The sequence below is a fragment of the Protopterus annectens genome, chromosome 9.part0, assembly GCF_019279795.1.
Source record: "Protopterus annectens isolate FY-2018-M chromosome 9.part0, PAN1.0, whole genome shotgun sequence".
Classification (NCBI taxonomy): Eukaryota; Metazoa; Chordata; order Ceratodontiformes; family Protopteridae; genus Protopterus; species Protopterus annectens.
The window spans coordinates 475,690,260-475,715,016 of NC_056743.1; the positions used below are offsets into that span (position 1 = coordinate 475,690,260).

At 38.9% G+C, this 24,757-nt stretch overlaps 1 protein-coding gene across 1 annotated transcript in view; it reads right to left on the minus strand.

The window, feature by feature from the left end:
• The window catches only part of ANXA4 (annexin A4), a gene marked incomplete in the record, with an annotated part of 219,510 nt that overhangs the window by 13,391 nt on the left and 181,362 nt on the right, over positions 1-24,757 (minus strand). The window contains 1 exon segment of the mRNA XM_044083017.1: positions 14,810-14,868. Within this exon segment, the coding sequence (XP_043938952.1) occupies positions 14,810-14,868 (59 nt within the window).

The following is a 24,757-nucleotide window of genomic DNA, read 5'->3' on the forward strand; positions in this document are numbered from 1 at the left end:
TGACAATATCCCTGGCTGTGCTCTAAATGAACTACAGAGTTAACCGGCACCTCATCTGTGTGCCCTGTTCAATCACACCCTCACATCAGGCTTTGTCCCCACCGAATGGTGCACTGCTACAGTCATCCCTCTCCACAAAGGAGGAGCGACTACAGACCCAGGGAACTATCGCTCCATTAGCCTGATGAGTCTGATATGCAAAGCTATGGAATGCATCGTCATGGACCTAATAAACAAAGATACAGGGAATCTCCAAACTCTAGATCCCACAAAGTTTGGTTTTGTGAAAGGTACATCATGCCTGCTCAACTTAGTCGACTTCTTTGAGTCAGTCACAAGAGCTGTGGATGAAGGCAAGGCCTTTGATACCAGCCTACCTTGAGCTGGCCTAGGCCTTCAATACCATTTCCCACTCAGGAATCACAAAAAAATTCATTAAGCTAGGCATCAACCCCTATATCACTAGGTGGGTTGCAAACTGGCTCACAGATGGAACCCACAGTGTGAAAGTAGTTTGTTGACTCCAAGTTAGACTGCTGACTAGTCACGAGTGGAGTCCCACAGGGTTCAGTCCTGGGTCCTCTCCTGTTTGGTATCCACTTCTCTGAAGTCCAGGCCAACACAAAGGGATTCTGGCTGATAAAGTTCACAGACAATTGCAAGTTGGAAGCCATTAACTCCCCAAGTTATGTTGACAACCTACAGAATGGCCTCACTGAGACCAACAATTGGTGTCAGAACCATGGCCTTAAGCTCAATGCCAAAAAATGTGTCATCATCCCCTTTGGGAAAAACCTGGTTGTTATAAATTACCACATCTATGGTAGTCCACTGAACACAGAAGGCATTATAAAAGATCTGGGAACACAGGTTGACAGCAAACCTCTCTTGATTACCACGTTGCCACTGTGGTCAGAAAGTCCTATGTGGCACATCTCATTACTAAGGGTTTTGCATCCAGTCATTGTCTCCCTCTACTCTTCCCTCATTAGGCCAATCATAGAGTACAATGCCCCATTTGGCATGTACCTCACTAGACACCTGGAACAACTGGAGAGTCCGCATAAGTACCTCATAAAGAGGATTCTAGGCCTTAAACACTTGTCCTATATGACAGACTTAAAACTACAACTATTCTCTGTCTCATATTGCCTATTTAGAGGTGATCTCTGCTTGACTTACAAAGCCATGTCTGAACCAGCTCTGTTAGAAATGCTACATCTAAAGAAATTCCAATCCCTCCGCACCACACACTCCAGAGACCTCAACCTCATTACCACAATCGACAGAATGTACTGGAGGGACAGGTTCACAACCCAGAGACTACCCATGCTATGGAACAGACTTCCCATACATGTTAAGCACAGCACCTCACTGACCCTCTTCAAGAGAAATTTTGCACACTGCACATAAAAAATCTACAGCCCATCCCCTCAGAAAATACTGTCCACCTAAAATCAACCCTCTAGAAACAAAATTTGTTCTTACTGAAAAAATAAGAAAGATAGCACTAGCCAAATGTACCAAATTAGAAAATGGCGCTGCTAGCAAAGATGGATCAGATTCCATATATCTAAACTAACTAAAAGCATAACTATAAAAATAATATTAACTAACCTGGTTGAACTACTAAAATACATCAAACCAATGAAATGTCAGTTTATAAAAATTGGAAAACTACAGACACATTACAAATATGCAGTTATCCTAACAACGGATGCCAAATAAGCTACAATTTATACATGCCATCTTGTACACAGTATAGACTATAGGCCAGACTTCAAGAGAGTTCCTGTCAGTGTAAGTCTGCCTTGATTCTGAAAGACCTGCCCTCAGTGTAAGTGACTTATTTCGGTGAAAGGCCCATCTATAAACAGGCTTACTACTGGGGCCAGATTCCAATAGGTCTGCTCTCAGTGTGAGTGGTCATTCATACCTAAAGCAAGTCTTTTGGAATTGGGCTCTATATTTATCTACATTTTTACTGCAAGATTACAAGTTGGTCTCAACCTGCTCTTTGTCAAAGATTCTAAAATATCTCCAGTTCTGCCACATTTATGCCACTTGCTAAGAAATTAAAAGTCCGGCCACTATACAAACAAAACTTAGAAACATGCAAAAGCCAGAAACACCCTAATCACCTAGATAATCCCAAACTCAAATCTATACTTATAAGGCAAGAAAATGTTTAAAGTTAAATTACAAAATAATTCCATGGACTACTAAACAAGATACACACAAATACGAGCACACAAAATCCTACCCAAAACATGCTCCTCCCAAAAACAAAAATGTTGCAAGAATAAAACTATTAAGCAGTCATGCAAGTATCCTATCTAAATACTTCTGGAACTTGTATCACATGACAAAGTACTTACTGTATCTATGGATTAAAATATTTTGAGAGAAATTCCACATCTTAATATACTTGTAGTGCAAGAAGCTCCATGATTACTCTCCCAAATCAGCAAAATACAGGCTTGTTAAGCACCTTTCTAATGTTAGAAAGGTGCTTCACTGTTTCGTACACCCGCAATGCAATGCTGTCAAGTACTACTCTTGTGCTTAACAATGCTAAACAGCCACAGGACATGAGTGACAGGAATGTGTTAAAACAACACAGACCGTTTAAAAAATATTTTTATACTAAAGCATGACGCGGCTTTTTACACAGAGATCTTTTTTACATGTTCAAAAAGCATTTTTATAATATGCAACTTTTCAGACTTATTATATTACCATCAGCTCCTGAGCTGTCAATACACTCGACTGGTTTCTTTCATACAGCTGTTCCCTCTGGAAATCAAGTATTTCTTTTGGGACTGCAGTTCAGGTTTTCTTGAGCTGTTGTTAGAGGAGCATCTCTTTGTAACTCTTTATCATAGCTTTTACAGTCAATTTCTTTTGTTTTGTTTTTTTTACAATACTGTGACAACGGATCTTGTTTGAATTTTGTCATATATTTCTTAAACAGGCTATAATTTCTCCAGTGTAGTTTTGTATCACCACAAAACAGCATAGCACCTTCATTTATCTGCCTCACCACCATATAACTAATTTATTTTGCTTCAGCCATCAACCTTTGCCATGTAATTTGAATTCTTACATCTCCAGACTTTAAACATGGTCTTACTCTTAATTACTCTAAACTCTTCTGTTTTGGCTGTTGTTTCTCCAACAGTTACTCAGTATGAACATTCAGGCATCAGAAATATAGATGTAGGGAATTTTCACTTTTTTTTACTCTTCTCTCCTTAACAAAAGACCTAGTAAGAGACTGAATCTGCAAAAGAATAATCCTACATTTACAAATGAGAAAAATTTTATTTATTTGTTTTTTTTTTTGCTGCAACTCTCTCGATTTGTGTGTCTGGATAACTAAATTTATCCATTCAACTGTGGGTAATGTGGACTGGACAATATGTCTAGATTCTCACTCACATGCAAACTATCTAATCTTCTGAATTTTGTATTGCAGACCACTGTCAGAAAGTACATCGGTTATCTCCTATCTTGAGAATATAGGCCTTGGCACTTGCTGCATCTACCAGTTTATTATTTTAGAGCACTTGGACTAACACCTCAAAACAGAGATGGCCTTTACTACAAGAATGACTGTGCAATGTACAAATTAATATTTCTGCTAGTTTGCTGATATTGCAAGAAGTGCACAAAGCACAACTCTATTTTATTTAACATGAATTTACATTCCAACCCAATACATTACATCTCTGGTTCTTTCTTTGTAGTTTTCTATTTACAATTAAGATTTACCATGTCAAGGTTTTGTCTTTTCAACTGAATGTACTTTGTCGGCTGTGAACATGCAGCCTAGAGCATAACTTGTTTCTTCCTTGAAAGAAACAAAAAAACTGAATTCCTTACCTTACTAATTTCTGCACAGACCCCATTAAACTAACATTTAAGTTCTTTCACTAACTGCAGTTCAAAGTCAGTCTCAGGACATTTGTGAAACACTTCTATCACTGGTAGCATTTTAGTTCTCTTAGCAATTCTGCAGGCTTCCCTTTCTAAACATGCTTTGTTCAATTTCCCCTATGAATATATAATAATTTTACCAGATTTGTGTTTTACTTTGAAATCATACATCTACATCCTCTGCAGTTTTTCAAGAGCTTTTACAAAGGCTTTCCTCCAATGCAATTTCACCACAGACAAATGCGTAAACGTCCCATATCCATACACTACTAACACAGTCTTTTTCATGTCTCGCCATATCCCTTCCTTGCATCTTTAAGTGATCTTCACTCAATAAGTGATCTTCACTCAATAAGTAACTAATCATTCTCCCATCACAGCTTATAACATGCTGTATAGCATTTATTTCCACAGACTTATTCACAATGTGGTATTCTGACATAGGTGCGCTATTACAGCTATTTTTTTCTGCAATATTCCTCAGACCACCAAGCTTACAAATCCAACAACTCTACTGATCTGTCTGTTCTCCCTGGGTAAGAGACCTACAGTTTACTCATTTCCCAGGGAACAGAACTGCCATTCATAAAAAGGACTGGAACTTTTCCTTTAAGCCCTGGCTCCCCCATATATGTTCCTTTGCATCCAAGGGGTTGTCATACAATAGCCTTTTCAATGCATGCTGCATTCCCTTGTGAGTCGACTCTGCACCAATTGTTGGCAAACATCTCCAAATGATCACAGATTTCTACAACATATTCTGCCAAGAAGGGTGCTCACAAGCACACACCGCCTTCCACCAAAAGCAGGCTAATAGGGCCGAACCTCACCATTTCTTTCCTCCCCATACAGTAAATACCTGTACCTGGCTAAGCAACTAGTTTAAGCAGTTCAAAACTCTCCCTATTCATAGCTCCATTCTCAGAGTACAGCTTGCTTCAACAACTTTCATATACGCACAGTTAATTCCAGACGTTAAATACAAACTGCAAGACACTGTATCATGTCTAGAAAGCTGTAATGCCCGCTTGTCTTATGTATCTGACAGCTGCACAACTAATTCCCACTGTAAATCTTAAGGTACTCAATATAAAATGAGTTTATGAAAATGAGGCATCCAGAAAAGAGCAGCTAAAGGTAAAAAATGCTACCCTAAATACCTTGGACAGCCAAAAAACATCCTGTTGTGTACTACAATGGTTGATACAAAATAAATCATTTCAGTCACCTGTACAACTGGATTCTTTTGGAAGGAGAGAGATTTTAACAGTCCAGCTGCAAAACTTAGGCACCAGTCTTCTATTAGGAGGCAATATGAACTTCCACACATTTTACCTTAGTATCCACTTTTCCTCACAGACTACATGCTTACAAACTTCTTACAACCCATGTGAAGCCCTAGTTCAATTCACATTTCCAGAAATTATTTTTGCTTCTTCCAGACAATCGTTAAAACTGTTAGTAGGTATAATATGAAAGAATGAACAAACCTTCAGAAGATGATAAAATACTTTTCTATGAGCCTGCTTTCTGTAATACATTTCTCACTATCATAAATGCAGCAATGGTAAAACTGCTTAAAAATGAAGTGAAGCTTTCAGGGTTAGTACCAAGTTGAATATGTCAGTTTATCAATTTAAGCTGTATAATTCATGAAGACCTAAGCTAACAGATCAAATGAGGAAATGCACAAAATAAGTCATGCTGTGTTTCAAAGCAAAACGTGCATTTAAGGACTACACACTGCAATAATTTCACCTGCACTGCAAAATAACATTATTGACATGCATACCTTTCAACACTAAACGTTTCCTAAAGTCAATTTAGTCGAAGGACAGCACAACAGTTTAGTGTTAAGACCTTTGCCTCACAGCTGTAGGGTTCAGTCTCGAGTCTCAATCGAGGTCTGTGAGGAATCCTGGAGCTCCAGTCTTCTCCCACAGTGGTCTGGTTACACTAAATGTTATTCACATTAAGAAAAAAGTTGCACTGAAATATCAAGAATGAAGGAATAGTCAGAATTGCAAAATAGGACAAGGAGTTCAGAGCATTCATTCCCTAACAGTGAGAGATGTGCAACAACCAGCAGAGAAAAACAACAAATCAGTGGGAAACCACCAATTTGAAGGGATGTAGCCTTAACATTTTTTCAGACGTGATTCAACAATACACTTAAAATCTTATTAAAAGATGAATTCTGCCAACCGATATCCACATGCATGCTATAAGATTGTCTGTATAGCAACATGGTGAAGCTGTTGCCTGGAACAATCATTCCATTTCTTTAATCAACTCAAACACAAGCCCATTTCAAAAGGAAGTGAAGTCTGCATACTATGGAGAGAAACAGTTGTATCCAAGCAGGTAAATCAAAGACAAAAGACAAAAATCGGGTCTATATTATATATTCGAAGCTTCAAAATTTTGAACCTCATATGTTCTATAACATATGAGTAAAACTTGAAACCTTGCATATATAATATAACAAAAAAAAAAAAAAAAAAAAAAAAAAACTTACTTTAACACTCTGAGCAGGGGGCAAGCCTCCCTGCACCCAACAAACCCCCCTACTTAAATATACCAACTCCGAGACCACACTTCAGTACAGAAAAGGGAAACTTTCCCATTCTGCGTGTATGGAGCTGTTGCCTTTCACCTTCAAACTTTTTAAAGTTCGATTATATGGTGTCAACCATATGACATTCGAACTTTGAAACGTTCTGCAATTTAATAGGGACCCCAAAAATCTCACTAGTATACAATACTGAGTAAAGTGGCAAAGCACTGATTAATTTGTGATCAATATTTAAATAAGGGAAAGACTTCAAAGATGGCTTCACACTGATTAACAGCTTAACTTCAACTCTCCCAGTGTGTGAAAAGAGAAACCGAGATAAGGGCTAGTAATTCTGCCAATTTTAGTAAAATTCAGTTTCTGGCTATTAAGTACAATGCCTCAATACCAGCAAAGCAACTTGGAGAACCTGAAAGAATATCTGCTAAAAAGGTGAGGAGAAAACACTGACTGGGAAGAATTCTGGAGCTGCAAAAAGCAGTGCAAACTCCAGTTTTGGTACAAGATATGGCTTTTAGCAATTTAGAAGAAAAAAAATAAAATGCGCTCATAGCTGATTAAAATAAATCAATCAACGAAGGAGAATATCAACTCAAATAAAAAGGCTAGAAAAACAAAAGATGTCAAACAGCTATTCAGATGAAGTGATAAAACTGCAAAATCCAGGAGGTCAAAATAAAGAAAAGGCTGGCTGAGCACAAGAATTTTCAAGAAGAGCTGTTTCAAAACATGGTTAGAGGTTGAAGAGTTACTGGACACATCATTCAAAGAAAACCTGAAGTTGTCTGCTGTATCAGAGAAACTGGAAGGAACAGGACTATATTAATTTTATAAAAACACAAACAAGCAACTAGACTAGTACTCCATAGCAGGGGTTGTTAAATGAAAGGGCATATTGTGTGTATACTCCAAACCTGGCTATGAGAAAGCAGCCAAAACAGTAAAGATGCAATCCTACCAGCAGAAAGTTATTCCTGACAAAACTGTGGAAAAAAGACAAAGTATTCAAAATCAGAGATGGTAGACTGTTTGTGGAAAATGATCACTGTACACCAGGCAGAAGAAAGGCAAATTTATCCCATCAATCAGGGAATGTCAAGAGGCAGGTATGAGATTCAAGCTCAGTATCCAGCTATCTTCAGAATGATTTTTCTTAGAGTATCAAAGACATTTTCCAAACCAAAACAGGCTAAGGAGGAAATACAAGTTTGTCATACAAAAAATGAGCCATCAAATAGAAGGAGACTCTACTTCTCATTCTTCTGATAATGAAGCTCATACAGAAGACTTTCCCAGTGAAACCTTTTTCCAGTGTTCCAAAGTGAGACAGAAAATAGCACTGGAATAGACTACAAAAATCGAGAGTACCTTAGACATGAACTGGAGTCTGGGGTTCGGAGATGGAGATAAACAGGAAGACCACCACCAATACTAAACTTGGTGAATAAATGTGGAGCTATAAACCACCAAATCACATTTGTGAAATATACCTTTACAAGAAAAGGTGACAGTGAAAGATTGGACTTTTGTTGACTTTGTTAAGCTTGGTGTGGGCCAAGAAACATACCCTCCTTCCTGTCATTAATGTTTGGAAGCACACTAAAAAAAGAAAAGAAAAACTAAATAAAAACAATTTTTGTTCTTGACAGTATTTGTATAAACATTTCATGGCATATACTGCATGTTATATAGTAAAGCAGATTTGTGTAGTATCTAGTCAGGGATATCTAAAGTGAATGGGTGAAGGCAAGAAATAAGTGATTACTGTATGTGATAAAGATAACAAGTATTTTTTTTTAGTTAAAAACATTAGCATTACAATGTAAAAAGAGAAGAAAGGCTGGACAAAAGCATGTTTTAAGTTAATATGCTATAATCTGTTTCTGTTGTGGTGGGGGATGGGGTATAAATATACACAGATTATTATATATGTGGAGTTGAGATATTTTCTTCTACTTTTGCATAGGTGAATGGCTTAATTTAAAAACAAGTTTTTTTGTTTAAGCATGGGAGGTTTAAAAATAAGAGAACTCTTTGAATGCAGTGGAAAATTTTCCTCTGGCAAATAATTTTCAGTGAGAGTTGGAACTCTGTAGCTGAGGGTAGCTGCACAGTCTGTTCTTATGTTTCCATGCAGACGAGTCAACTACTGGTCTAGGCAATAAATCTTGACAGCTGTGGACACTGTTTGCTGACAGACATGTAAAATTAAAAGAAACACTGGCAATCAGCTTAATAAAAAGAAACGTTTGAATTTATTGGAAGTGAATAAGACAGCAACATTCCTGGTAGCTAAACAACTCAATGCATTTACTAGAACATATAAATTTACTTGTATTCAGAGACAGCCAGTGTACCTTTTCTTAAGGTTAATAGTTAATGTTTTTTAAAAAGTATACAAACTTTTTCACATCTGAGAAGGAAATGCAGAAAAGACAAAAACAAACCGCAATTAGTGTATGTAGGAGCACAAGTACCTATGTACACTAACTGCTGTTTGCGTACGTAGGTGGGTGTGCTCCTATGTACACTAATTACTGTTTGTGTATGTAGGAGCACAAACAGCAATTAGTGTACGTAGAAGCACACACACATTTGAATGGATAACCTTGGAATTTTAGGTTAGGTAATACCTATGGGTGCAGCTGTCAATTTGGAACAACTGTTCCTGTCAGGAGGGTTATACTTCTTTATCTGAAGATGTACATGCATGGTTTGTGTGTTTGTCTTAAGTTAATACATTATGGGGGGTGACATAGGTTTAAATGGAGATGACAAGAAACAACTGTATAAAAGATCAACCTGCCAAACATTAGTGGGTGCATATAACACAAAAGTTGGAAATAAACATTTTAAAAAGTCATATATAATATATCAGCATGGCTGTGCCATCCATATTATCTTGGAACATTAATGGCATCACATGTGTAGACAAAAAGGTAAGTGTATTTAATTATATTAAGAAATGCAGAGTGCAAATAGTAATGCTATAGGAGACACACTTGGAAAGAAATTACTGTGTGAATTTGATAAAGGATTTTGGGATGGATATTCACCAGAATATATGAAACAAAGGGATAGGGGAGCACTTCTACTAATTGCTAGAGGAGGTCCAATAGTGATAGAAGAGGAAGAAGAAGATAATAATGATTTGTGACAGTATGGAGCTAGTGGACAAAGTAAAAGGATTATGACGGCACACATTTATATTTCTCCTAAAACTGCCATTATGGAGCTTAAGAAAATGTTGGGAGAAATAATCGGCTTTCAGCAGGGAATACTACTTACAGGTGAGGACAGGAACAGTGAGGATGTACCTCCAAGGACCTAAAAGGTAAACTAGAGGATAGATTTCTGAAGAAAACCGAAAATTCACTAAAATGAGCTTAAAGAGAATTTACATATTATTCCCCAAAATACAACTGGGCTAGACTAGATAGAACTTACATTTCACAGGAACAAATGTATTTAATCAAAAGCTTTGACACATCCAATAACCATTTCAGATCATGTACCAATAAAAACTAAGATAAAAATACAGGGTAATGAAATAAAGATGAAACACTGGCACTCCCCCACCTACCTGTTAAAAAGGGAAGAGTTTAAGCAGTGAGTAGTGCAACTGTTCAAGAGTTATTAGGGAAGACAGAAATTTATATGGAAGTAACAGTGAACAGGATAAAATGAAAGCGAAGTTTAAAACAAGGTAGAAATAAAAGAAAAAGTGACACAGTTAAGTAGTAACAGGAATTTAAAAGGGCCAACAAAGGTTAAAGTACAGCAGAATAAGGGGAATCTCACAGAACAAGAAGAGGTGCAACTACAGAGTGCTAAAAAGAAAATAAGGGAGTACCTGGATAATATGCATGAGTTTAACACTTCTGTTAAAACACTTTTGTTGAATAACAACTCCGGAGCACAAAAACTTTTAGCACGACTTAGGCAACAGAAAGCAGAAAGGGTTGATGCCAAACTTACTATAAAAACTGTAAGAAAAATAACCAGACATCCTGTAGAAGTATTACAGACATTTTGGAAAGGTTGTGAAAATTTGTACGAAGCAAAGAAATGTGAAAATCAAGAAAGAGCACAAATGGAAACATTTATAGAAAACTTTAATATGCCAAAGTAAGAGGTAGATGAGGCTCGGAAATTAAATGTTAAGACAGGAGGAGATGACAAAAAGATGTACAATCAAATCTGCAGGAAAGTCTCCAGGAATACAAGGTATTCCTGAGGAAGTATGGAAGCTAGGTGGGAAGACATGCCTTTATCACTTAACAGCATTTTAAAAGGGGGGAAGCGCTAACATACTGGAAGAAAGCTGAGGTGGCTGTAATACGTAAAGATGGTAAAGGCTCTTCAGACCCAGCTTCAAATAGGCCCATTCAACCTTAAGTAATGATTATAAAAATTATTTATGTCTACAACTGGGAAAAGAATGTCAACCATGTTGCCAAAACGTATAGTTACGGATCAATGTGGTTTTGTGGAAGAAGACAAACATTTGATAACACTGACAGAACAATGACAATCCAGAGGGAAGTGGACTATAAGAAAATACTGCTGTAAATCGTGATGCAGATTAAGCATTTGACAGAGTAAGATGGGATTTTATGACTAGTACAATGGAAGCATTTGCATTCCCTAATAAAATAAAGTTTAGAAGGCTACATGAAGGATCGGAGGCAAGAATTAAAGTGGGAGGGTTCCTCTCTGATAAACTGCATCTGAGCAGAGGAACCAGGCAGATGTGTTCTGTTTCCCATTTATTTGCTTTATATTTACAGCCACTGGCAAAGAAAATAAGGTACTTGAAAACTCAAGGATATAATTGGTATAATAATCAAGAAAGGTTAGCTTTATTTGAATGTTATTCAGTGCCTGATAAAACCAGAAAAGGAAATTTCAGTGTTATGGAACATTTTGAAATAGTTTCAAGTCTTTTTTGGGATATAAAATTAATGAAGATAAAACAAAGGCTATAGCTGTAATTTATGCACACATAAATATTGGTTCAGCAATACTCACATTTATGGGGATAAGATACAATAAAGTATTTAGTAGTTATGGATATATGGGAAGAGACAAAACAGAAGATAATGCAAACACTGTGAAACTAGAATGTTTACAGATAAGAATAGCAAGATACAAGCAGTAGTCCCTTTAGTCTGGCATACAGGTCAGGCATATTTTTATCAGTCAGAGGAGAAGTTGTGGACAATTAACAGAGTTGAAGGAATTTATCTGGGAAGGGGAAGACAGAAAAGGTCAAGTGGGACAAGATTAATTTTTCCAGTATAACGAGGTGGTTTAGGATTATGTGATTTGAAGGAATACGTTAGTGGTACAGGAATAAAACTCATACATAATACAAGCAGAAAGCAATAATTCAAAGTAGAAAGGGATGATGATGACATGAGAGAAATTCAAGAAATAAAGAGAAAGTGGGACTTTGGATGCAGATCCTTGAAGAAAATAACAGCCATACAGAACATTATATTCATGAAGTAGCATAAAGTACTCTAATAACTAACCTAACAAGTGAATACTGAAAGGAGATTTTGGGGTAAAGAAAATGGGAAAGAGCGAGCTGGAAATTACCGAAGAAAACTAAGAAAGGCACAAAGGTATTGGGAGCAAATAACTAGAAAGGGAAATGTAACAGAATGGGAAGAGACCAAGAAGGTATCTGGACTGCAGTCTACAGACTGCCTTCCCTATTAGGGATTGATATCACAGTACAGGCAAAGAGAAAGGGATAGCAAAATATTAAGTGAATGACCTGCCCTGGTAAACTTTTAGTTGAATCTAGAACAGAAGCTGCTGCTAAAATGGGATAATTAGTAGGGCATTTAAAATACTGCACAACAGCCATAAGAACCAATTACATAAGATTAGAAACAGTTGGGAAGAGAAAGACTGGATAAACAATTCAAAAGGAAACTAGAGGAGGATATATGTATGGCTCCCAAATATACAACAAAGTCTAGAAGACTTGGGAATTTTTGGTTGGAAGAGTTTGTATAGGTATATTTATACACCAAAAATATGCTAAACACTTTTCCTCAGGTAGATGGTAAATGCTGGAGGTGCGATTGGGAAGAAACAGGAAACTGGGAACAGGTGTTTTGCAAGTGTAATGAGTACTTTGTCAGAAACACTAGGTGAGCAAATGTATGTGACTAAGGAAATGGTTCTTCTGAGGTAGAGCACAGGATCCGAATTAAGAAAGTATTACTATGTCTTGGCGAGTTTAATTCTGGTGGGTGCCAAAAAAAGCAATTACTGGAAACAGAAATGTAAGTATAAACCAACTGCATTTGAAATATTGAATACTGTACAAAAGAAAAAAAGAACTGGAAGTGAGCTCTTTAGTAAAGGGTAAGAGGAAGTTGCATATAAAAAAATGGAAGTTGTGGGAAGAGTGCATGCAGAAAAACGTTTAGAAGAAGTGAAGTTTAAAGGCAGGCAGGAAATGAGCAATTTATGTAATGTCTGATTGATGATGGTTCCCCAAAAGAATAGATTGTGATGTAATTTTAAGTGGGAACATGTTAATATGGTTAGCTTTCTTTTACATAAATGTATGGTTTGCTTACGTCTTAAATGATGATTCAATAAAAATGGTAAAAATGTTCCAACCTCTAAAAAAAAAAAAAGGAAGTATGGTCACACAAGTTAAACAAAAAAGTAGACAGAGAAACTGGAAAGACAGAAATTTTTTGAGGAAGAAGAGATGTATAATGAAGTGGAAGTTTCACACATGCATTCGTGCATTCACGGTACGCTGCCTATTAGTGAAAAACTGCAATGCACCAGATGGCCAATGGACTAGCAAATACTTCATTTTTGGACTTTTGGAATGTGGCAAAAAAAGGGGTGCAATTTCAATGGAGCACCTATGTGATCAGTTCACGTACATGGTAGTCTATCAACTGGATTACAGAAGACAGAACTGCAAGATGCAGATGTTACATCAGACTTGGTTCCAAAAGTTTGAAAGTCACAGCTCTTCATCTATCACCCATCCTGCCTTCAACAGCCATGGCGTAAACCCAGTTTTCCCAGTCACATAAAATGCTTTAACTAAATGGATTCTCTGCAATCCACAGTTTACAAAGCATGGTATGCTTCTAACAAGAAATGATGCATCTAATTAACAGCATCTACATCACTGGGCTTATAAACCTACAGAAAGTGTATAACTTGGGTAGGCTCATGATGTCTTTTGAAGGTAATATGTAGCATCACAACTAGTTATAAATTGTATTAGAAATAGATAATTACATGCCAAATATTGAGCCAGTGGGAGGAGTTACTGTAATATGCCAAGTTTAATGAACAGAAGCAAGCATCTCATTTGAATGACTATAGTAAGTAATAATGCCTCAAGTCTTTAGCATAAAACAGTGGATGTTTATAAGAAATTAAACAAGCTGATATTCAGCAGTACAAATTACTGCCAACAGAAAAATCCCTGCCTTTGATCATAAAATGTCAAACTCTCTATTCTACAATACTGCAAAATGAGACAGACTATGGCCAACCTAAATGCATGCTATTCCAAATAAATTCAACAAACTTTACTTCAGAATATTAATTCTATATTCACATTCCAGTAGAATCCTCATTTTTCTGTATTTCTTCATTCACTGAGATGAGATAGTGTCTAAGACAGGTCTTCCATCCTGGTCCTCCCATATGTTAACTCCACTCTCAGACTTGGTTATATTACTAAAACATCTTTGGTCTTATCGACATTAAACAATTTTAAATGTCTGACTTCTTAAAAAAAAAAAAGTGCTGTGTTCTCGTGTATGATTTATAACTAAATATCCTAACGGTATTGCACTGTTACAAGATAAACAGGGTAAATCAGTTATAACCTGTAAAAAGCATTCCAGATTTGCATATGTTCTTATAACACATGATACAGGTAACAATGGAACACACTGAAAAGTAAATACCTAGATTTTGTCTGCAGTGATGCAGCAAGACAAACCAATAAATATAACTAGGAATCACAGTTGAACAGTACCACAGTGAACAGAACTTCTGAAAACAACACCCTGGAGGATCAGCGAAGCCAGACGTCATACAGTATGACTCATCAGCTATACTTCCAACCTCCTTTTAATTAAACACTTCTGTACAGCATGATTCACATACCACAACTATAATACACAATTACCTAGCTCAAGACTGTTTGTTATTCATCTTTCCTTCCCTTGCAGGTAAGCGAGAAGTATGATTACGCATTATAGACAAAGGAAAAAAATTATGTTTACTTACTTTCATGGATTTGTACAAACATTCAGCAAAGAAAGCAGGCTTGTTCTTGATGCATCGTACTAAAAAAAAAAAATCCACATAATTAATGGTTTTATTTACAATGCATCAACTTAAAATGAAACATTTCAATTTTATATGCTGTGTTATGTAAAATTGTGAAATAATGCCTTCTACTAGGCATAACTGTTGCCACATTCTCGACTGACAAATTCACTACAATTTTACATGGTGCATATTAGGTGTGTGTGTGGTGGGGGGGCAGTTTTTCTTAAAATCGTCATCACTGATGTGGCACCTCAGGCTGCTAGGTTCAAGGTCGGAAGACAGGGTGTATAAAAGACCCCCCCTGCACTATGTCAAGATGTCAACATGTCAGGAAAGAATGAGAAGCTTCAACTTTGCAAACTGTACCAAGTGAGGGAACCAGTCAACTATGGCCAGAAGGATGCAGTCAGGACTTGTGTCTGGCCATTCCTTCCAGATCTTCTGAAATACATTGGGGGCAAGGGAAGGGGAGGGAATGTATACAGACACAGGACTCGCCATTTAAGGGAAAAGGCATCTACTGCCCAAGCTTTCCTCTGAGGAGCTCTAGAACATACTTTGTTTGGCTGTTAGTTGCTTGGAGAAGCCCAAGTACTCTGTTTGGTATATTACTCCTGTTCAGAGTTAGAAATACCTTCCTGTTAAGCATCCATTTGTGAGGTCATACAGTGATTCCGCTGAGCTGGCTTGCAACTAAATTGTTCTGTGTTGGTGCATACGCTGCAGACAACAGTAGAGTTAATTTCAATACCAGCCTTCAAGTATGTATGAACAGCTTGTAAAGCTGATAATAGTATGTTCCCTCATTTGCTGATGTACCACATTACTGCTGTATTTTCTGTGATCACTATTCGGCTACAAGTTTTCCAGACTTCTTTGAAAGGCTACAGAGTATGCTGGAATACTAGCATTTGTTTTAGATTTATAAGCAGCTTGCTTTCCATGGAATTCCAGCTATCATGTAACCTTTAGGCTTATGGTATCAGCACTACAGACCTGATCTTAGGCATCAGTGGTGAAGTTCAGATTTAGAATGATTTGCTGAAAAGACATACATCCGTGGTGTTCCATATCTGTTGCACCCCCCCAATTGTAATTCTACCTTGATGAAAGGTAATATTGGGATTACTGTCTCCAGGGGATGCACTTGTCAATATCAAATCTTCCTCAGGTGCCAGATGAATCTTTTACACACAGTATGGCCAGAGCAACTACGAGAATGGTAGACCTCATAGGACTCGGGATGTTGAGAACCTGCCTGGTACTCCACTCTTTCTTTACAATCACGGGTAGACTAGCTTAAGATTTTCAGTTTCTGCACTTCCAGAGAGACTTTGAAAATACTTGTGTAGATGATTTGTGCTGTGGCAAAAAGATGAATTGAGCAGACACTGCACTATGTAATCCAAGAATCTTTGTGCCTCGCATAAACTGGGCCTGAATCATGCAATTGTCCAGGCAAAGAAGTGTGGATGCCCATACAATGTATACATTTTTATGCTGTCCTTGTATTCCACCAGTAATCCCATATAATCCAAGTGGTCATGATCTGCAAGGTCACATTCTTCCTTTGCTGCTACCCACAGTTTAGTTTATCTTGTTCATATTTGTTCATACGTTAGTACTAGGCTAATTGCCCTTGTGGGACATTTTTCAGCCTAGCCAATTACCCCACATGAGAATCAAACCCTGCACCTTGTGTTTGCCAGGCAAACACCTTAACCATTATGCCATCCTCCCACAAATAAACAGCCTTTGCAATGCTCGAACCCAGGACCCTGCACACCATAGCCAAAGTGATTTACCACCAAGCCATGTCAGATACTCAGTAACTGCTCCCAAAAATAGGTTTCTTGCCTGTTTTTCTCCAAAGGAGTGATTCTTAAACCCCCCTGCTGGTCTCCGTTTTTGACCATATACTACTGGTGCTATCATATAGCTCCATCATCACCTTTTTTTTTTCCTTTCAATAACTTCTTGTACTCCTTAATACCAAAGTCCCTTTTGCTCACGGTTTGGATGGAAAAACTCATTCCAGAAGTTCGATACCGAGTAATTACTACCTGATGGCTGACAGAGTAGCATTTGTTTCCACTTTCAGTTATAATTTTTCATCTGTATCAAGTACAGAAAGTCTACATTGTGTTGCCCTAGAATATGTCTCCAAATCTGATCTGGCACTCCAAATCCTCCCTTGCCTGTGTGAAGCAATATTCTATCTCAATGAACCCATTCTTTAACCTCCCCAGGAAAAAATAAAGTCTTACGTTCGTAGGTAAGCACTAGACTAGCTGCCATTACATGCCATTTTAAGCCTAGCCCATTTCTCTTTTAGTGCTTGAAATAACCTATCCCATTCAGTTACATATTAGTCTTACCCATCCCATGGTCAACAATTATATATTCGTCCTAATAAGAATAACTGGAATCCTACTACAGACAATTTGAAGGGATCATGCACAGGATAAAGCATTTATTAGCTGCCTCTGTCCATCAGTACAGGGACAGGAAAGCATCACCACAGCTTGCTCAGGCTTTCTTATTTGTTTTTAAAATCAGAGCAACTATCTTTAGACATTTGCTATTATAACTCATGACTAAACTCCTTAATGTTTCTGCTCACTTCTGTTTGAATTCACAACAGTGATGCAAGAAGCCCAAGAGAATAACATTCTCATCCTTTGGAGGAAACATCCGTCCCTTCACCATCAATATACTTAGTCAAAAATATCTATAGAGTTCATTCAGCATTCTTCTCCAACTTTGGTAGCTGAAGTTGAAGATTCACCTCCTGTATTTTCTTTGTGAACTCCCTCATCTGCTTGGCTTAATCCTGGACTTTCTTCTGAAACATTGTAAAATGCATAAAGGATACACTCTCTTGCATGTTGCTGCCTTTTCTAAAGGGACCGAGTGCCACAAGTAACATCCTTGTCCAAGGCTCACTAGTCTCCCATTTATTACTTGCTTTCTCTTATTTAAATCATCCAGTGCCTTGGCCAGGTCCAAATACATAGGCTGTCCTGTAGGGGGAAAATATTTCCAAATTCTCCAGATTGAGCAATTTAAAGCAAAGATGCATCTCCTTACACAGTCTAATGACTGGGAGAAAAGCATTACACTTCAAAACAAGTGTGCTGTGAGTAATCATCATCAGCCTCTACCACTTAGTACACTGTCCCTTTTTTCCCATACAACTGACAAAACTTCCCTTTTTGAGGGTTTGAAAAAAAGCTGACTAGAATATTCTTGGTCGTTTCCTTGATGCCACTGATTAATAATTCACCAGATGAGCTCTTTCTATTCTTATATTTTCTAGTTGCATATCTGTCCATTCTGACAGGCAATTTTTCATGACATCAACACAGATTTTCCTTTCTACTTGCTGTAGAATAACAGTGAATCTAATACTGACCCTTACTGATCTGTTCTACAATTCCACCGCCTTTTGCAGTAACTGGTCATTAGTTGATTATGTCTCTTTCATCTGCACATCTGATTGTTGAAGAACTGTAATATCCTCCAGGAGTGCTGTCAAAGTGTCTTCAATCTCCTTTACTTTTTATGGTCTATGGCTACTATATAGGTCAGTAAGCATGCTACTAATTTTGCAAATGTGGTTTATTTTGGTTTCCAGGGAGACTGACTAAGTTTCAGGTGGAGGTCCCCTTTCTGCCATGAGCTCTTGTGTTCCTCCATGTGGTACTTTACCCCAATCTTCTAGCGGAGTAGTGCTGCCTAAATATCTCTCGGTCTGCTTCTTCTGTTACCTGGATTTCCTTGTATCGTCTGCTTTATTAACTAACCCAATGTACATGTTTAATCAGTCCTTCATAAACAATACAAGATCACCTTAAGCAAAATGTGAAAATCCGGCTATCATGTCTATACTTCCATAATAGGACCTAATGACCTTCCTTTCTTAGGAAAAAAAATGTATCCGATTTTTGGGGAACTCCCTCTAAAGCTCCTCTGTCTAGGATTTCTTTTAGAAATAAAATGACAGGATTCACCTGTTCTTCTGGAATTGGAGGAATTCCACTTTATGGAGTTCTTTGAGAAACTGCAGCCTATAGCCCCTGAAGACTATACTATACATCTGAACACATGACCTAATATTGTGGATAGCAAGCTGCTAGTCTGCCTCCTACCAAAGGATGAAGCATGCACAAACAAGGGGTAGGAGTGAATGGAAGTTGAGGTTGGGGAGGGGAAGGAGATGCAAGGGCTATGGTAGCCACAGCAGCTCCATAGAGCCAGAAGGTCTTCTATGGGCCTCCACACCTCCTTCTGTACTCCTGCTGCCACTTTCTTTTCAGGAAGGCTTTGCTATCTTTCGACTGTTTTCCCTTTCCCTTGCCTCTGACAGAAAGGGCCTTGTTTAGAAGGGAAATTCAGAAAAGGATTATAATGCCTTAAACACACTGTAGGCCTGGAGTCCAAACAGCAGCTCTCTATCCAGAAGGCACTGTGCAACTGCACTTTAACACCTTCAAACAAGAACTTGTGTCAGCTAAGAGTGTCTTCTTGGGTCTGATCCCAGTGAAGCAGCCCTGAATACTGTATCAACAGCAGCAAACTCGCACTTGATAACATATTTTGCCAGCTACAGGAAGGTACGGCTTTGCTGGAGCAAGCCATCATTCCTGGCCTCATTTTATACTAAACAGCTTCCAAGAAGTGATTTAACACCCGTTACTGGTTCTTAAGAATGCGAGTCTGGCAGTTAAGGGTTCTAAATGTCAGAGCTGCTAAGCTATACACTTTCTTACCATAACTATACACTTTCTTACCATAACTATCAAACAGACTATCATTAAAGGAGTCTTACAGCCCAAGGCCACTCTAGCTCACTCAAGTGGGCATCATATCTGGATACGTTAGAGGTTTAATTCAGGAATTTTAAAGACCCTGTAATCTCTAGAAATGGCCAGGCCTCTAAGGGACAGAAACGGGGAGGCTGGCTCTAGGCTATTTGCATAAACATACCCTGAAGAGTCTCGTGGATTGGAAGAATAGGAACAGACTTTGATGACAGATGGACCAAAATATACAAGACTTTCTCCTGAGAGTCAAAGCTTCATAAGTCTGTCACGCTCAAACTGCATCTGAAATGGAGATATGCACTGGGTGAAGGAATCAGAGGCCAGAGTGTCCTCACTATCTGTACTACATAAAGGAGAGGACATCTGTGATCTGTAATACAACTTCTCACCCACAGATAAGTCAAGGTCTCAAAGCGGTGAGATGTCCTTTCTTTCTTTTGAAGGACATACAACCAGACACAAAGGACTAGTCTGGGTCAGGCTGCAAACTTTACAGAAACTGGAAAAAAGAAGTTTAGCCCAATCCTCTGAGGGAGACAAAAGTGAGTCAGAAGCCCATAAAGGGAACAAATTTGCAGTGAAAAACATCTGGGCTTCAGAATAAGTCCTAAATATTTGATTGATGGTAAGGGTCTTAACAGTCTTCAGGGAAACATCTTTGGGTTCTAATTTCCAAGTAGCTGTGCAAACATTTTTCCTCTACAACATGCATCAGCAAATCACAATAACTTTGCTTGATTACCAAATGGTGAACCAGAGTGGACAGCTCATCATCCTTTCCAAATATGTCCAAAACTTGCTCAGTCCAAACATACATGTGAATTGCTCTGGTCTGGCAAGCTAAAAATGGACTGTGCCAGAGGCTTCAGACATACCAGATATTACATCAAAGGGCTGGTCAAGCACAGTACCTTTACGTAAATGTATATCTATAAACACACACACACACACACACACACACACACACACACACACACACACACACACACACACACACACACACACACACACAGGAAACAAAAGGTTCCCAGTGAGTTACTTATTTGCTCTGTCCCGAGACATGACCTGGCCAAATCAGCACTAAAATATTTTGTATATATGTAAAACATGTGGGCAAAAAACAACCAAATATGACCAGAAGCTTGCCAGCCCTTACACTAGGTATGTGGTGATGCCCAAGGTAAATGTCATCTTGACCACTGATGAAGGGTGCTCCACTCTGAAAATCCAGCCAAACATTCAAACTCAACCTGAGATCATGAACCATCCGATGAACAATAGAAGCTAAAGGAGAAAGAAAGGGACTGAATCCCTTGCTGGATGCCAAAAAGGAGAAAGAAATCCATTTTACTGAGTGGAACATCTTTGAAAGAATTACATGACACTGACTACTCTATCTGAAAAATTTGGGATTACTAGCCACCAGTGTGGAACTGGAAAAGCCACAATTAGTTTTAGACATAGCAGCCTGAAGGGTGACAGCAGCATCCTGAATGGACAGTGGCACACAGACTTCTCTAGCAGTAAAGCATGGAGCACGGAAGCTACATCTGGATCGCCAAAAATATGCTAGAAGATGACTCTGGACTAGAAAAGTCTGATTTTCAGACTAAACCTCATCATCAGGGGGAAAATGGATGCAAAGCGGTAGGAATTTGGCTTATCCCTAGCCAAAAAAAGCAACCTTATTACTGCATTCATCTGCAGTCATGGGGAATGACTAGACAAAATAAGAGTCTGTCCACCAGGGAATTGGCCTCCACAAAAATATCTGACCATCAAGAAGCTCGGAGAGCTGAGAGCCCCACTGCCAGACCTTCATGGACTCTTGACAAAGAAAACAAGAATGGGTTCCTCCCGGACTGATGATATACTAGACTAATAAAGAAGTCTTAAAGGACTGCAATTACCCCTTGAGGAAAATGGTTCAGAAAGAGTAATAACAGCTACCCTCAGCTTCAAAATTTTATGTAAAGATGTGACTTCTGAAAGAACCATGCCCTCTGAAAAGTCTGCCTACTGGAGTGCAACCCTATCACCATACAGAAGATGCGTCTAAAATAACCAATGCTTAAGACTCTGCAATTAAAAGGGACATCCTGTTGCCAAAATGGATTCTACTGAACCATAAAAGGAGATGGAACCTGCAAATCCTGGATATTGTGACTGAAGAGAACAGAGGAATGAGATTTTAGGACCACCGTATTCCTAATTTTGTCTGGAGAACTCAGACAGCACATGTTGCATGTCCCTAATGTTTTAAGACAAAGGTCCACGGAACTACCAAGAAAGCTAAATTAGAGCTAATTTTTACAGCAGGGAAGGTAACCCATCATGGTGCAAAAGAGCTCAACAAAGGATGGTACATAAGGTACAGGCCAAAAAAAGTCAAATCGGAGTTGGAATGAGGTGGGGCCTTAAAAGGTTCACCACGATTCCCACAGAATGAAACAATCTGAGAAAAGACTCCCTGTAAAATACTACATCCTTCAAGGAGGCAGCAGAGAAGAGAAGGTTTTTTTGTGGTTCTGAAGTGAGACTAAAAAGAGTACACAGGACAATCTAAAACTGCAAGTGGCTGGGATTCTACCTGGAAAGTACAGTTGTGTAAAATCTTACCATAACAGTGGATGTCCTTTTTTTTTTACTGTTGCTGTATTTATCACATATGGAATCTCCTGCCAAGGACAGCACAACATCCAATCAGTATACCAAAGCCTTTACTTCCTCCCAGCATCATATGTCATGTAGGTGTAGGACATAAAGGTGACACATACACACACACAATGCTCAGAACCCTCTTTGCCACCAGTCCAAACGCCACAGTTTAACATCAGTCTGAATGCCCTTCACTGTGCTGGTTTCTACCTCCCATCAGGAAATGCCATCAATTGCAACTCCCCCAACTGTCACAAGGGAACAAGTTCTCAATGCTCTAAGGCCAAGAACACTGCATCAATGGACGCAAACTATTTCTCAGGATGCCTACTAAACATGACCTATCAGGCCCTCTAAAAAGTAGAGTTGTGTACACTTACCATAAATGTAGATGTTAGAGTGTATTCACTGTTGCAGTCCTAACCAATGGGTTATCCAGCTCCCAGTAACCCTCAATCGGCCAGAATACCAAAGGTAAGTAAAAATGACATCAGCTGTCGTCGGTTGTAAAGGACTTCAGGGCATCCGATACAAAAAGAGGCAGCCGATGTCACTTCCTCAGTCTTTCTTAAACAGTCAGAAGCCCCCAGAAAAAAAGGCTTAAACCAAAAGCCATTTTGGCAAATAATACCAAATTTAGCCTGTACCTTAGGAAAAGAGAAAACTGGGAAGAGGGAGGGAAACCAGGACTGCAACAGTGAATACTCTCAGACATCTACATTTATGGTAAGTGTACACAACTGTACTATGTTCGTAGGGTCTCACTGTTGCAGTCCTAACCAATGGGTTGATTACCAAAGGCCAGAGAAAAGGGAGGAGGAACCAACAGAATCAAGGATTGGAGATAATGCCCTGCAGAACAGCAGTGGCAAACCCTGCCCTGGCTCTTGAAAACAAAGGCAAATTATAATGCTTTGTGAAAGTGTGAACAGAAGACCATGTGGCAGCCTCCAAAATGTCTTTAGTAGGGACACCCCTTAAAAAGGCTGCAGAAGTGGAAGCTGCTCTAATTGAGTGGGTCTTAACCCCTTGAGGAGGAACCTTGCCATGAAAGGAATAACAAAAAGTAATACAATGTGCAATCCATTTATAAATGGTTTGCTTAGAAATAACCTTGCCCTGGGCTCCAGGGGCAAAACTGACAACTGTGCTGATTTCCGAAGGTCTTTAGTCCTCTCCAGGTAAACCCTGAGCTGTCTATGCACATCAAGAGAATGTAGGATTCTTTAACCTCTATTTCGAGGATTAGGAAAGAAGGTTGGAAGGTGTATGGACTGATTAAGAGTCAGGCTAGAAACCATCTTAGGCATAAAGGAGGGGTTGGTTCTCAGAGAGACCCTATCTGCATGGAAAATAAGAAAAGGCTCCACAGCCATCAAAGCATGCAGCTCCAAAACCCTCCTTGCTGAAGTTACAGCAAACAGGAAGGCAGTCTTCCATGAGAGAAACTTTAAATCGGCAGTGGCAGCTGTCTCAAAAGGAGGAAGAGTGAGTTTCTCTAGAAGAAAATTAAGATCCCAGGCTGGAGTAGGCACCCTTCTGGGAGGTTTTAAGTTGCAAGCACCTCTGAGAAACATCTTCATCAGAGGATGACAGAAAATAGGTTGTTCAAAAGAATAATGAGCAAAAGTGGCTGAAGCATGGATCTTGATAGAGAAAAAAGAAAGACCACCCTGAAGCAAATCAGCCAAGTATTTCAGGATCAGAGGAAGGGTAGGCTGAGAAAATGATTCCCCTCTATCCTGCATCCAGTGAGAGAACCTTTCCCATTTGCCAGCATAAGACTTCCTAGTGCTAGGCCTCCTGGCCTTCCTCAGCACGTCAACCACCTGCTGGGAAAGGGAAGAAAAGGATGGAGTCATACAATGAGCCACGCTGCCAAATGTAGAGACTGAAGGAAGAAGAAAAGGATGGAGTCATACAATGAGCCACGCTGCCAAATGGAGAGACTGAAGGAAGAAGAAAAGGATGGAGTCATACAATGGGCCTTGCTGCCAAATGGAGAGAAATCTTCTGGAGGAGAAGCAGAAGGGATGGACTCCTCTGCGTCTAAATCCTCAAAAGGAGAGAAAGCCTGAGAAACTTCTCTTCATCAACAGAAATGCTAGAAGTATCAGAACCTGAATAAGACAAAGCCTCAGGAGAGACATCCCTACCTCTTTTTGGAGGAGGAGGCTGTGAACCCCTAATAAGAGTCAAAAGGTCATCAGCCATTTTAACCATTTGAGAGTGAGGGGAACGAGAGGAAACTGGAGCCTATTTCTTCACAGGCTTACAACTGGAAGGTTTACCTGCAAGTCTGAAGGACCCAGGAGGCCTAGCAACCGCCGAAGTTGCATCCAAAGTTGTCGGTATGAGCTTGCTGTCTGAATGAAGAATGGAGGCCTCGAACACTGGAGTCAGCTTAGCGGCTCTGGAT